Source organism: Gambusia affinis, linkage group LG19 (genome assembly GCF_019740435.1).
Source record: "Gambusia affinis linkage group LG19, SWU_Gaff_1.0, whole genome shotgun sequence".
Lineage (NCBI taxonomy): Eukaryota > Metazoa > Chordata > Actinopteri > Cyprinodontiformes > Poeciliidae > Gambusia > Gambusia affinis.
In genome coordinates, this window is record NC_057886.1 from 1,696,675 (window position 1) to 1,709,484 (window position 12,810).

Genomic DNA, 12,810 nt, shown 5'->3' on the forward strand with positions numbered 1-12,810 from the left:
CTTTCAGAAATGAGTTTATCAATAAACTTTTAAGATTCACATTCACAGATATATCTTGGTTTGGTTCTTTCCCACTTTGATTATGTTCGGTATCTCCTTCTTTTATTGAGCAATAGAAACCAAAGCCTTCACTTGTATGACGCTTTATCAAGTCCAGAGGACCCCAAACGCTTCACACTACATTCACGCCTTCATACACACACCCACACACACACACACACACACACACACACACATACACACACACACACCTACACACACACACACACGCACACACACCCACACACACACACTGCCCTGGGGCAGTCTGAAAGAGAAGAAGCTGCCATGATGGTGCCACCTGAAGTTTTTTCACAAGGACACAACGACAATGACTGAGACAGACAGAGTGGTTTAAACCACATAATATACAGGACAAACAACAACAACAACAACAACAACAACAATAATAATAATAATAATAATAATAATAATAATAATAATAATAATAAATAAAATACAAAAAAATAATAATAAGAAGAAGAAAGCACTGTGTAGACATTTATCCATTCAGTTTTCATGTTTGTTCACAAATATCTATCTATTCGCTCTGATAGTACCACAAACAATATGTGGTGTGTTGGTTTCTGTTAGATAATTTCCACCATTTCCATGTTTATAACTTTTCTATTTTTTTTTTCCTCATCCACTATTGTCTGTCTCCTGTAATTTTAATCTTGTCGGTTTTACTCAAAGTGAATTCCTGTAAGTTTGCCGACAGGACATTGAAACATTACACATGGACATAGAATTGATCAAATTGATTTAAAAGATGAAGTACTGCTGAAGGGACAAACAAATTTACAATCATTTATTTTCACTGGATAATTTTCCAGTTAATCCAAAAGTGTTCTCTTCTGTCGTTACTATGCTATTTCGTCAGTGTTTTAAGCTGTTTAAATATTTTCATCTACCTCTGTCTCTCCCTGACCCAACTGATTGAGCAACCTAGTAAGAACAGTTAGAAAAGTAGTGATAGTAGCCTTTACTCAAAATTCTTTTGTTGTCTTACTTGAGTGATTTCTTGGATAGTTGCTTTTTAAGTTACTTATACTTTATCCTGAAGTAGTGCTAGTCTTGAGAACAATTTTTGGGTACCCTACCCAACCTGGACAAGAGAAAAATTCCCAGCGCCCATGTAGTCAAGCTCTTATTCTGAAAGGATCCTTTTTGTTTAAACATTACCGGTTTGTGAGTGAAAGGGAGAGAAGCGGAACAGGAGGCGTCTTAGTCGAAGGGAACAAAGAGTGACAAAGTGAGTGTGTTAGTAATTTCTTTGTGCATATAAAAAATATTTTTTTGTTTAATACTTAAATAAGTTGGATTAAAATGTACTAAATGTGCTGGTTTTGGTTAGCTTAGCAGCTAGGGTCGTTGCTGAGCTCTTTCTGGTTTGTTACGTTCTGATAACTGTTAGCTTAACGTCGCTAACATTGATTCCATTCTTCCGACCAGAGTTAGACTGTAAATAGTTCAGCAGCGGACTTATTTTGCTTCTGTTTATGTTTCTGCGTGTAAATGGGTCGTTTATATGAACTCTGTAAGACTGTTGATGTTTACCGAGGCGTAATTTCCTCCGTATTCGTGTTAGCCCTTCAGCTAGCGGGCCTTGCCTATTAGAGTTAGCCTGATTTTCAAAAAGAAGTCGACCGTCTTTCATTGATGCTTTTCGCAGATATGCAGTAATTTCGAGACCGTTTAGGAGACCGCACATAATATTTCTTTAAGTTAAACATTTTGGTTCTGATTGTTGTCTTTTGGTGGCTGAAAATGTTGAAGTCTTAGCGCGTTTTTTCTTTTTGCAGTTTAACCAACATGGGGACAGCCTGATCTCTGCAATCCAGAGTCCAGCAACGATGTCAAGTAAGTATAGACGTGTAAAAACACCTTATTAGTGATTTTATTCTATTTCGTTCCTATTTCCCTTATACTGCTCCAAGGAAAGTTCTGTAACAATATAAATACTACAAATAATACAAATATTAAGCATTTTGATATGAAAATATGGGCCTTGTTCCCATGGACCAGCCACTTAATCATTCAAAAACATAAACAGGTTGTGCATTTCAGAATAACATTTCTTGTATTTACTCACCATTGGAGTACAATATTAATAATATGTATATGATTATATAATATTACATATTGTGTAGTATTATGCATATTATATAATATGTATAATATGCTTATAGTACACATATCATACAGTATGTATAATGTATATCATAGTATGCATGCACATATTGTATAAAAGGTGCAATATATGCATATGACTGTGATCAGGACCTTTTTGTCTAAATACAAAACAGCATTTTTTTATTACTTTTTTTGTCAATCATTTATTAAATTTTTGCTTAAAATGCAGATTTCTCCGAGTAACATGGAGATGTATCTACTTACTGACAGTTTTAGTCGAATGTAAATATAATGATTTGTTAAATGATTTCAGGAAAATAAAAAAAGAGATTATTTCAAATCCTCCAGCTGCCTGTAGAATATCAGACCTGATGATGTAATCTGCTGCAGTTTCTGTTTTAACATTAGCATCTGTGTGTCACACTGTATATATACTTTTTGGCATGTGACCAGGAGAGATTTGCTCTGTTTGTTTCCACTGATCTGAATAAACAGCAGACGTTCTTCAGGAGAAAAAAAGTTTTCCTCTTTGACCCTCTTGTGGTAAAGCGCTCGTGGGGTCAGTGCGACCCTGCTGGACGGCGAGCACAGAATAAAAACTTGTGGGGTCCAATGGACCTCATCTCTGAACACAGATAGAAGAACAACATTTTGTTTTAAAAACCTCGCTGACTTTGAAAATGGCTAACAGAAGCTGCGTTGCCATTACAAATGTGTGCACAAATTTGTCAATGTCAAAGAAACACAATTTCCATTAAATGAACAAAATGACTTAACACATTGTGAATAGGTTTGCTCCAGTGATGAGTCATTAATAAACATGCAGCGTCCTCATCCTCCTACTGCTTCCTGTCATCTTTCTCCTGGTTTGCATCAGTGGCAACATCCAGTTGTTGGTCATGTGACTCGTGCGATAAGAAAAAAAGTGTTTCCATTACAGTTTTGCAAAAATAAACCAACTTTGATACAACCAAAATTACCCTCTCTTACTAGCACCGAAACGTAGCACATCTCCTTTAAGTAGATTTATGTTTGGAATGTGAAATTGTGCAATTGTGATATATAAAAACCCCAGATATTTTCCTTTTCTCTCTGATTTCTGAGTGCAGCTGTAATTCTGAGCACTATGATCAGACTCAGGTTGTCATGCGTCTCTTTTCTCTGCTCCTGCACAGAGCGCCCATCCTACGCTCCACCTCCCCCTCCCGCCCCAACAACAGTGAGTATCTAACCAGCAGCTGCAGCTTCTGTTCCTCCTAGCTGGCCAACAGCTGGGCTGCTGTCCTCTACTTTTTGCTTTTCCATATTCCTTCTCTCTATCTGAACTCACTAAGGTTGCCACAAATCTTGTTCAGCTCTCCATAATCACTTTGGCTCCTGCTTCTTCCCATCTTAAAACCATTTCTAGCCTTTTAATAGAATGTAGCTGTTTGAGTCAAGATTTCTATCCTCCTAGGTTGGGTAGAAATCTTAGTGAACTTGAGTCAGCAGTCTGTGTTTTTTTTGTTTTGTTTTGATTAGTTTTTTAGGTTTTTTCCCCAGCATTTCATTTTCTCGCATTCAGCAGCAGGGTGCAACATTGTGAACGGTTCTGGTCCAGACACGGGTTTAGTCAAACAGAGTTTAATCCTCCATGCAGCGTTGACATGTTGCGCTCTCACTCTGAATGCCAGCCTTCTGGCCACTTCTTTCTTTTGTCCCTTGCATGTTGAGGTCATCGAAACAACTGCTCATGTTTTCCACTCCTTTTTGTTTCTTTCTTTCTTACTTTCTTTCTGTTTGTCCCTCTTCCTCCTCTTGTTTGTGAGCCATTTCTCATTCGTGTTTTGTCTCATTTGTCTTCCATCAGCAAATGCCTTCCACCCCAGGGTTTGTGGGCTACAACCCTTACAGCCATCTGGCCTACAACAACCTCCGGCTGGGAGGGAGCTCCGGAGGCTCCAGCAGGGTAATGAATGGAAGAAGGATTTCAAAACGGGACTTGGAAATTTGGGGGGTGGTGGGTGGTGGAATATGATTTGATATGTTATTGACTTTTCAGGGAAGCATTAAGAAAACAATAAGTGTGTGTGTGTGTGCAAAAAGTATTTTTTTTAACCCCCTTTTTGTTAATGAGGCTGAATTCATTATTGAAATAATCTTCAGCTAATTTAGTAATTAAAAGGACTCTACAGAATACAAAAAGGCCATTTTGCTGATAAAACACAGAGCAGTAATCAGGCCGAAACTATACAGAAATATGGACATTTTGTATTAAGATACAAAAAAAAACTTTGTAAATCTGTTCTATCTAGAACTTCTCAAGCAGCAGTTTTAACTTCACCTGGTTCACATTCTGTTAAGAAAAATTTCCAATTTTTAATCAGTAAATCCAGCAAACACTCAGCGCGTCAGTCCTTCACTGTATTGACAATTCCAGCAGAAAGAGCTGAACTCTGAGCTCTTGTTGTCAGAAAGATTTTTAACTGCAGGTCCTTTAGTAAACAATCAGTTGTTCACTAAAGGAATGCTGTTATTGCATTTTAGGTAATAAAATGTGTTCTTTTTTTTTTTTTCAAAAAAGGAAATGAATTCTGTTTACCTGTGACAAAACACAGCGGTGCATTGCGTTTGTTGCCACTTTAGCATGACGCTATGTCAGGTTTTTGGGTTTAACCCCGCCTGCCCAGTCGGACTCCAGCTGGAGGTGGAAACATTCGCTTGAATATGCCGGATCATAAAATGGCACACTGGACCGACCCGTACTAAAGCTCAGAGTGGTGAAGACATTGTACGGAGGTAAAACATCACAAGTACATGGAAAAACCTGGAATAATTGCAATTAATATTACTTTTGCAACTTAAACGATAGTTTTTAACAATTTCCTTAAATTGTGCCGACTTAATTTTTAAATAAATGTTTGTATTGTTTTGGATATATAGTTGAAACCAGAAGATGCACCTCATAAAAGACACTTTTTTTTCTCTCTCTTTCTAAAGTAAAATCGGGCCAAACTTCTCTTGTTCTATTTCAGTTAGAATAAAAAAGAAAATCTATTCCACTCAGAAATGAAACAGGTTCTGATCCAGAATGTGCAGATTGACTCCAGAGCTAAAGCTAAAGCCCTTAAGATGCTGTTGGATGTGACAGGACATCAGCCACATTCACATGGACATGAGTAATCAGAATAAATGGCTAATGGGAATGAAAACATGTCATGTGGATGCTCTAATTTGAACAATCTGGTTGGATTCAGCTCCATGGAAACCAAATAGTAATCATTAAGGAGTGCAGCAACATCCCAGGCATTAGTGGAACCTGGGGGGAGTGGTGTATGTAAACTTGTAGTTTCAACTGACATCTGCTCTTTATACAACCCTGGAACAGACATGTAGCATCTAGCTGCTGTAGATCCAGCAGTGTGTTTAACACTCCTAGTGACAGCCCAGGTGGCGCTCTGCTGCAAACAGCTGACTTCTTGTTAAAGAGGGTAAAGGTCACTGAACTGACACCATGAGGAAAGAGGGAGGGAGGGATCAGTGGTGTGTCTGATAACACAGTGGACCTCCAGAGCTGGAGTTCTATGATCACTTTGTTCTTCTTTCCTCCTCCTCACCTGCTGTCTCTCCCTCCTCATCCCCCCATCCTGCTGTCCCACCTGAAATCCTTTCACTTCTCTTCTCCTCTCCTTTTCCACAGAACTCGTCAGGGATCACCGTCCCAAAGCCTCCCAAACCTCCAGACAAGCCTCTGATGCCTTACATGCGGTACAGCCGGAAGGTAAGCAGGAAGGTAAGACACCCATCTACGGTGTCTGCTTTTACTGCTTGTCCTCCCCTCCCCTGACTGTCTGCAGGGGTTTGAGGGCGGGAAACAGCCAAGCCATGACGCCTCACCACCACCTCCTCCTCCTCCACCACTAAGTGGAGCAACTCCACTCTTATTCTGTCAGCTTTTAATTCTCCAGCATCTTCAATTTCTAGATGCTGCATTCACTTCCTCTGCTGCTCTTATTTCCTCTCTTGCTCTCAGTAGTTTTCCAGTTCTAATCTCATCCTTACATGCTGCTGAAGACATTCCGCTCTTTGACTGCAGCCATAAATCCATCAGCTCCATGTTTCGCCTTCCAAGTGGATTTCAGTGGATTACAATATCGGGGAAATCCAAATTTATTTCAGTAATTCATTTTGAAGAATCAGATGGAGTTCTGTGTTTCCAGCATGTATTTCAGTAAGTTTGGATTATTCTGGCTCACAGCTATTAGAAACTCCAAATCGACTTGTCAGAAATTAGAATATTACACAGACCAACAAAAAAGATTTTTTTACCATAGAAAGGTTTGTCTTCTAAAGGTATACCTATTTGTAAACACAGGCAGGTGCTGGCCTTTAAGCTGTCACTGGTCACCATGGTTACCCTGCATTTAATTTGCTATATCAGCATCAGCTAGCATGTTGTCAGTGTACTACAGCTGTTTATCACAGTTATGCTACCAAACTGACATTAGTGAATATTGTTATCTGCAGGTGAGCAGATAAACAGGAAAAATGTCCCAAACTTCAGTGACTGTGGCATTAATTACCAGGAATATGAAAACAGTTTTGTTCACTGTAAGATCAACTGGTGAGATGTGTTGAGTTCCTCTAAATAACAGACACGTATAGATGGTGATGGAGTTTTTCTCAAACAGTACATTTTTACCAAAGAACAAACTTCATTCATACTTACCATGCAGAGGACAAACGAAAATCATCATTTCGTCCTCTTTTGGTCCCAATTAGAGGAAAAATGAAGATGTAGCTGCAGCAGTCATCAGGGCCGTTGGTAAAATAAGCCATCAGACATGAGAAGTGCAGCAGGCTGAACGGGAGGCAACACCAGACTTTACTACCCGCTGTAGTAAAAACCAAACCTCTGACATCTGCAGACCACGCAAAACTGCATGTGGGTGAAGAGAGGAGATCTGCACTGGCTGTGAATAACTTTATTAGTCTAATATCGAATAGTTCAGTTAGAATGATGTATTGTTACAGAAGAACTGATAATCTCGCTAAATACTGTATTGATCCCAAAGGGAAATTAAATCATGTTGTTATTGTTACGCAGCATAGCAAAAGAGCAACGTGTTAAAAGTATTGCCCAAAACCAATCCAGCTGGACAGAATCCAAAAAAAACTTTTTTTTCCCCCCAGAAAGAGAGCAGTGAAACTAAAAAATGTCAATGATAGTAACAGAGCTGCCCCATTCTGTTTATTAAAGCAGGTTCTGGTTTTCTGTGCAGTGGGTCGGTACCAACACATCCTGGAAAACAAAAGCAGGATTTCCATAAAGCTTGTCTGCAGAGGGAAACGTGTTGGAGCGCTGCTCTGACTGGGAAACCTCTCTACACCTCAGCAGCTTGGATTCTGTTCCTCTCCACTCTGCAGACTCTTGACACCTTCTATTTCCAAATAAAATGCAAATTTAATGTCATTTGAAATGATTACTCTGACTGCAACACACATTATTTACACACGATTACTATGGCAATGACCCACTTTAGCCACTTTTTGAGTTGAATTACTGAAAAAAACCCTCTTTGAAGATATTATAATTTACTGAGATGCACTTTTATTTTGTTTCCTCAAGTCTTTCTGCAAAAAATAAATACTAGTTGACTGCTTCTATCTTTGTTTTTTTTTCCTCCTTTATTTCTTTGTTGTCTTCTAGTTCTCTCATTAAAGTGGATGTGATCTGATGGTTTGCATCTTGCATCACCCTGAAGGTATGGGACCAGGTGAAAGCCTCCAATCCAGACCTGAAGCTCTGGGAGATTGGGAAGATTATCGGAGGGATGTGGAGGGACCTGACTGACGAGGAGAAGCAGGACTACCTGAATGAGTACGAAGCTGAAAAGGTTCGTACTCATTCCTCTAGCAGTCCTCTGTGAGGGGAGAATGATCATTCATGGAACGTCTCTGCTCCTGCTACGTGTTTAGCTTGGAGATGCTTTGTAAGACTTTAATAGCTTCACGCACAGGCTAACTCCAGTTATTTTAAGGATGCCTATTGGTCCCCCAAAAAACAATGAAAACCCGGGCATTATCATCAAACAATTGAAAATTGGACGTTATGCTGTTAACATTTAGCTTTCGCCACAATTCAGAGGAGGAAGTGAGAGCTCCCCGCAACGCGAATAATGTTTGGGCCGGAACAACAGCTGAATAATAAAATCTAAATTAACCAAGCTTCGAGGCAGGTAAATTTTCCTAGAGGAATTTTAATAACCGAGGTACTCTAATCATTCGACGAATCATTTCAGCCCTACGTTTTTTTAATTGTTTACTTTAGTGTACAGACTCAAAAAGAACATTTGACATATTTAAGTCCAAACTGTACAAGAACCCTCTAAATCTTTTAGAAAGGTGTCACAAAAACACTAATTGTCTTCTACACTAAATTCCTCAAGTGGAATAGTCCTAACTTCACCTGATTATAATTAAAGAATAAAAAAAATGTCTTGTTAAGCACATTTTGATATCTATTTACTTAATCTAGAAAGCAGTCGTCAGATTAGCTCTGCACTCTACCTGTTGGTAGGATTATTTATGCTGCCGATGCGTCCTTTGCTATGATTAAGCGTTCACTAAAGAAATGCTGTTATTGCGTTTTAAAAGGTTTTTCTATTTACAAACAGAATAAAATTATTTATTTGCATATTGATTCCTAAACCATTCATTTAGGAATCAATAGCTGATTCCTAAATGAGTGGTTCAGTTGTTTGACCCCTCCCAGTGTTATCCAGATGTTTGCTGATCCGTTCCTGGAGGTTGGCTCCTAACTGAGCGTTTTTCCCTGCAGATTGAGTACAACGACTCGTTGAAAGCTTACCACAACTCTCCGGCTTACTTGGCCTACGTGAACGCCAAGAACCGCGCTGAAGCTGCCCTGGAGGAGGAGAGCAGGCAGAGGCAGAGTCGCATGGACAAGGGAGAGCCGTACATGAGCATCCAGCCTGCCGAGGACCCCGATGGCAAGTTCACTTTCACAGACCCCCTAGAACCCCCAGAGGACCAGCACAGGGAGCTGAGGCGCTACAGGCTAACTGGACAGCTCTGATTTAGCTGCTCTAGCTGCTAATGTTGAAGCATGATGTTGGATTTCTTTCTGTGCCCAGACTACGATGACGGCTTTTCAGTGAAGCACTCTGCAGCCGCTCGTTTCCAGAGGAACCACCGACTCATCAGCGACATCCTCAGCGAGATCGTCGTCCCCGACGTTCGCTCTGTGGTCACCACGGCCCGCATGCAGGTCCTTAAGAGGCAGGTCCAGTCCCTCATGGTGCACCAGGTTGGTTGGCTGGATGAGGCGTGTCACTGTTGGTTTTGTTGAGGTCGATGGTGGTTTCCTCTGAGCGACTGTCTGCACGTCATTTCAGAGAAAGCTAGAGGCAGAGCTTCTGCAGATCGAAGATCGCCACCAAGAGAAGAAGAGACGCTTCCTGGAGACTACTGATTCCTTCAACACTGAACTCAAGCGGGTGAGATTCCACTCAAGGATTGGAGCTAAATGAGATCCAGCCTCACTGTAGCTACAGGTGTAATGTGTGTTTGTGGAAATTATTATGAAATTATAAAAATGGGATCAGGACATATATTTCCTCCTCCCCTTCAAGTTTCTTCCAGTTCAGATATTGATTTTCTGTTTCTTACTCAACATTTTTGTCAGCCTTGATATTTTCTTTCCACGACTTTCCAATTTTGTTCTTGTTCTGTGAAAGAGAAACTTTATTAGTCCCATGTGAGAAATTATTTTGCCACTTCAACAAGCAAATAGATAAAAATGATTTTAAAAGAATGATATGTAAAATATGATTATCCCTGACACACATCATAAGTATCAATTATAGCCATAACAGCAAATGTTTTTATTTAATGAGAATTCTCTCAATTGTTTCTGCTGTTGGTTCTCTTGTTGAAGTTTTGTTATCCAATCAAATCAAACCATTAATTGAATATCTAGTGCTGGAATGTCCCAGGTTCATCCTGAATCCCGTCTCCAGGTCGCCTCCAGACCTTTCTAACAACCAGTATCTGAGACTAAACTCAGCTCCACAGTCTGTCGGGCAAAAAAGTAAAAATTGTATTATCCACAGCTGTTAAAACTGTGGAGGAAATATGTTGTTCATGTTGTAAAACCAGCTCACCTGTACTCAGTGCTGTGTTTGGCCTTGTCTCGTGTGCAGCTGTGCGGCCTGAAGGTGGAGGTGGACATGGAGAAGCTGGCGGCCGAGATGGCGGCTGCAGAGGAGGCGGCCAGGCGGAGAGCCGAGGAACGTGAACGAGAAGCGGCTGAGCAGGCGGAGAAAGCAGCGCAGCAGCAACAGGAAGCTGCAGCGAACAAAGCTGTAGAGCAGAGCAACGCTAGCACCACCTCAGGGACCACAGAGGAAGACAAGCCCACACCAATGGAGACAGGTACTAGTGCTTCCACACTGTGGGCACATAATGGGGCTTTTTTTTTTATAAAACTCATCACTTTAACCAAAACATTAGATTCATTTTCAGAGTTAAAGTGGACATATTGTGCGAAATTCACATTTTGTGCGCCTTTGTTGTTCCATTTTGGTTGCTACTGCTTCTAAAAGCAGCACAATAAGTTTATGTTTTTGGTGTCTGGAAGATAAGTCATTTCAAAAACCTCCAGAATGTAAAGTCACAAATCGTCAGGCATCGCCGGTCACCTAGCAACCCCACCGTAGCTCCGTTTTGTTCGCTGTACAACAAAACTTGTCGGAAAAGACAAGTTTTATTGTTGACTTACCACCCAGAAACCACTTGCTGCATTCTTGTTGGTTGTGCAGGAGGCTCCACTTCTGCTTTTCACAGATGCTCAGTTGTTTAATTGCACACCTGTGTGCAGCCATTTTCACATTGTTGAGGGGGCGTGGCCAGCAGCTTGTTTGGTTTAAAGTGACCACAGACTAAAACAGGTCATTGTGAAAGGAGCTCACAGTAGGCAGAACTGAGCAGTATAAAATCTTATTATCTAAGAATGATTTGTGCAAAAAAGGGTTTTGTATTGGCCATAGTCCCATCCTAACTTGTTCAAGAAACATGATGGGTCACCTATAAGTGTGTAAACGTGTGTGTCCTGCTCCCCCAGATGAGGCGGCGCCACCTGAGCCTCTCTCTGACCAGCAGTCTGCTGCCCCTCCCCTGCCTGACCCCCCATCTGCCTCTGATAAAGCAGCCCCTCCCCCCGAGCCCCCAAGGGAGAGCAGCACTCCGGTCAGCAGCTCCCCCAGTGATGACAGCAACAGCTTGCCCCCTCCAGCAGAGGGCAGCATCGGGGCCACAGTGCCGTCGGACCCCTCAGTGGGGCAGGATGCCCCCAACCCTGGGGCTGCAGCACCCCCACCCTCCTCAGAAGAAGTAGCCCCCCCACCACCTCTACTTTTGCCCAATCAGAGTAGCCAACAGTATGATGTGTGAGTTTAGTTAGAACAGAGTGGTAGCTGTAGAGGTGGGCCCTCTAGTGGTAAAGTTGTGAACCAGACAGGTTCATTACTGCTCCATCCACTCACCTGACAGACCAACGCGTCTGTGGGGAACACACAACTGGTTCTGTTACTACTTGCTTTCCTGTCACACACCTGAGACTATACTCCACCTGTAAACCTTCCCTTTGACCAACTCAGCTTCTCTGAAACATTTCTGACTCTGCTGGCTGGAAGAAGCTCTGTTTGGTTTCTGTTGATTCCCAACCTTCTGCATGCTCAGCTAAGTATGAACCTGCAACAGTTTGAGGTTCCTGCAGATAATGAGGAACCTTTAGAATATGTGGAATAAAACGAAGCAAGCTGATATGTGATGACTTGGTGAGTTTAAAGTCAGCGTCGTTCTTTCATCCCCATGTTTCTGCTGAAACACCAGATATGCCCTCCATGTTGTTTCTGTAATGGTTTTCTATCATATTTTCTACTGACTGTATCCTTTATTTGCCTGTTTCTGCTGACATTAGAATCATTTACATACATGAGAAAAGTGCATGGGCCACCCATTCAAAGGACTGGTTTCTTATTTGAAATGGACCTTTTAGTAATCTGCCTCTTTTTGTACTGTCTGATCTTATTGATTCAAATAAATTTGATTTCCCAATCTGTGGGTGGATGGCTGTTTGTTTTTTTTTTATTTATCTTGATGTACATTACTCACAAAATGTTGGCCATATTTAGCTCATAGGTGACATTTCAAGATGAACCTAACATGCACTATGACCTTTTCATGTGAACTTATGTTCAGTTCAATTCATTTGTCATATCAGGGCAATTCAGTCGTTTCAATTCACTTGTCAAAAAAAATGTTAAAATATTTAGTACAGAATGTTACTGACATTTTTAAATGACTTACAAATATGGTGAACATATAACTGAAAAGTGAACCCACATTTTTTCTTTTATGAAATTGCCACCAAAATGATCACCTCAGAAAGTTAGAGGGAAGATGAGAAAAAAATGTTATCCAATAAATGGATTTTATGAATGTAATTCTTTTAATCACTATAAAATCTGGGTTAAAATAGCTGTTATTATTGTCACACGAAGGGAAAATTAAAAACAATGTTTACCATGGTCCGCTTTCTGATTGGCTGTCAGTCAAATGTATCACGTTCCT

General features: G+C 40.7%; 1 protein-coding gene across 4 annotated transcripts; it reads left to right on the forward strand.

Moving 5' to 3' along the window:
* The first annotated feature begins 1,193 nt into the window (after positions 1 to 1,193).
* smarce1 (SWI/SNF related, matrix associated, actin dependent regulator of chromatin, subfamily e, member 1) lies at positions 1,194 to 12,294 on the forward strand. 4 transcript variants are annotated; one of them, XM_044099097.1, is made up of 11 exons: positions 1,194 to 1,294; positions 1,845 to 1,902; positions 3,351 to 3,394; positions 4,025 to 4,123; positions 5,855 to 5,947; positions 7,920 to 8,051; positions 8,996 to 9,167; positions 9,312 to 9,484; positions 9,573 to 9,674; positions 10,380 to 10,611; positions 11,300 to 12,294. In XM_044099097.1, exons 2-11 carry the CDS (start codon positions 1,896 to 1,898, stop codon positions 11,626 to 11,628), a joined length of 1,383 nt encoding a protein of 460 aa, XP_043955032.1. In that variant the 5' UTR covers positions 1,194 to 1,294; positions 1,845 to 1,895; the 3' UTR covers positions 11,629 to 12,294. The 4 variants fall into 4 exon arrangements, with proteins under 4 accessions (XP_043955032.1, XP_043955033.1, XP_043955034.1 ...); XM_044099098.1 differs by having other exon boundaries at positions 5,855 to 5,935; XM_044099099.1 differs by lacking the exon at positions 4,025 to 4,123.
* The last annotated feature ends 516 nt before the right edge of the window (positions 12,295 to 12,810 follow it).

Bases quoted from the DNA above. Each gene is read 5' to 3' on its own strand.
- smarce1 (XM_044099097.1), top strand. The intron at 3,395-4,024 runs GTGAGTATCTAA...GTCTTCCATCAG, and splicing joins CCCCTCCCGCCCCAACAACA to CAAATGCCTTCCACCCCAGG. The intron at 9,168-9,311 runs GCAAGTTCACTT...TTCTGTGCCCAG, and splicing joins GCCTGCCGAGGACCCCGATG to ACTACGATGACGGCTTTTCA.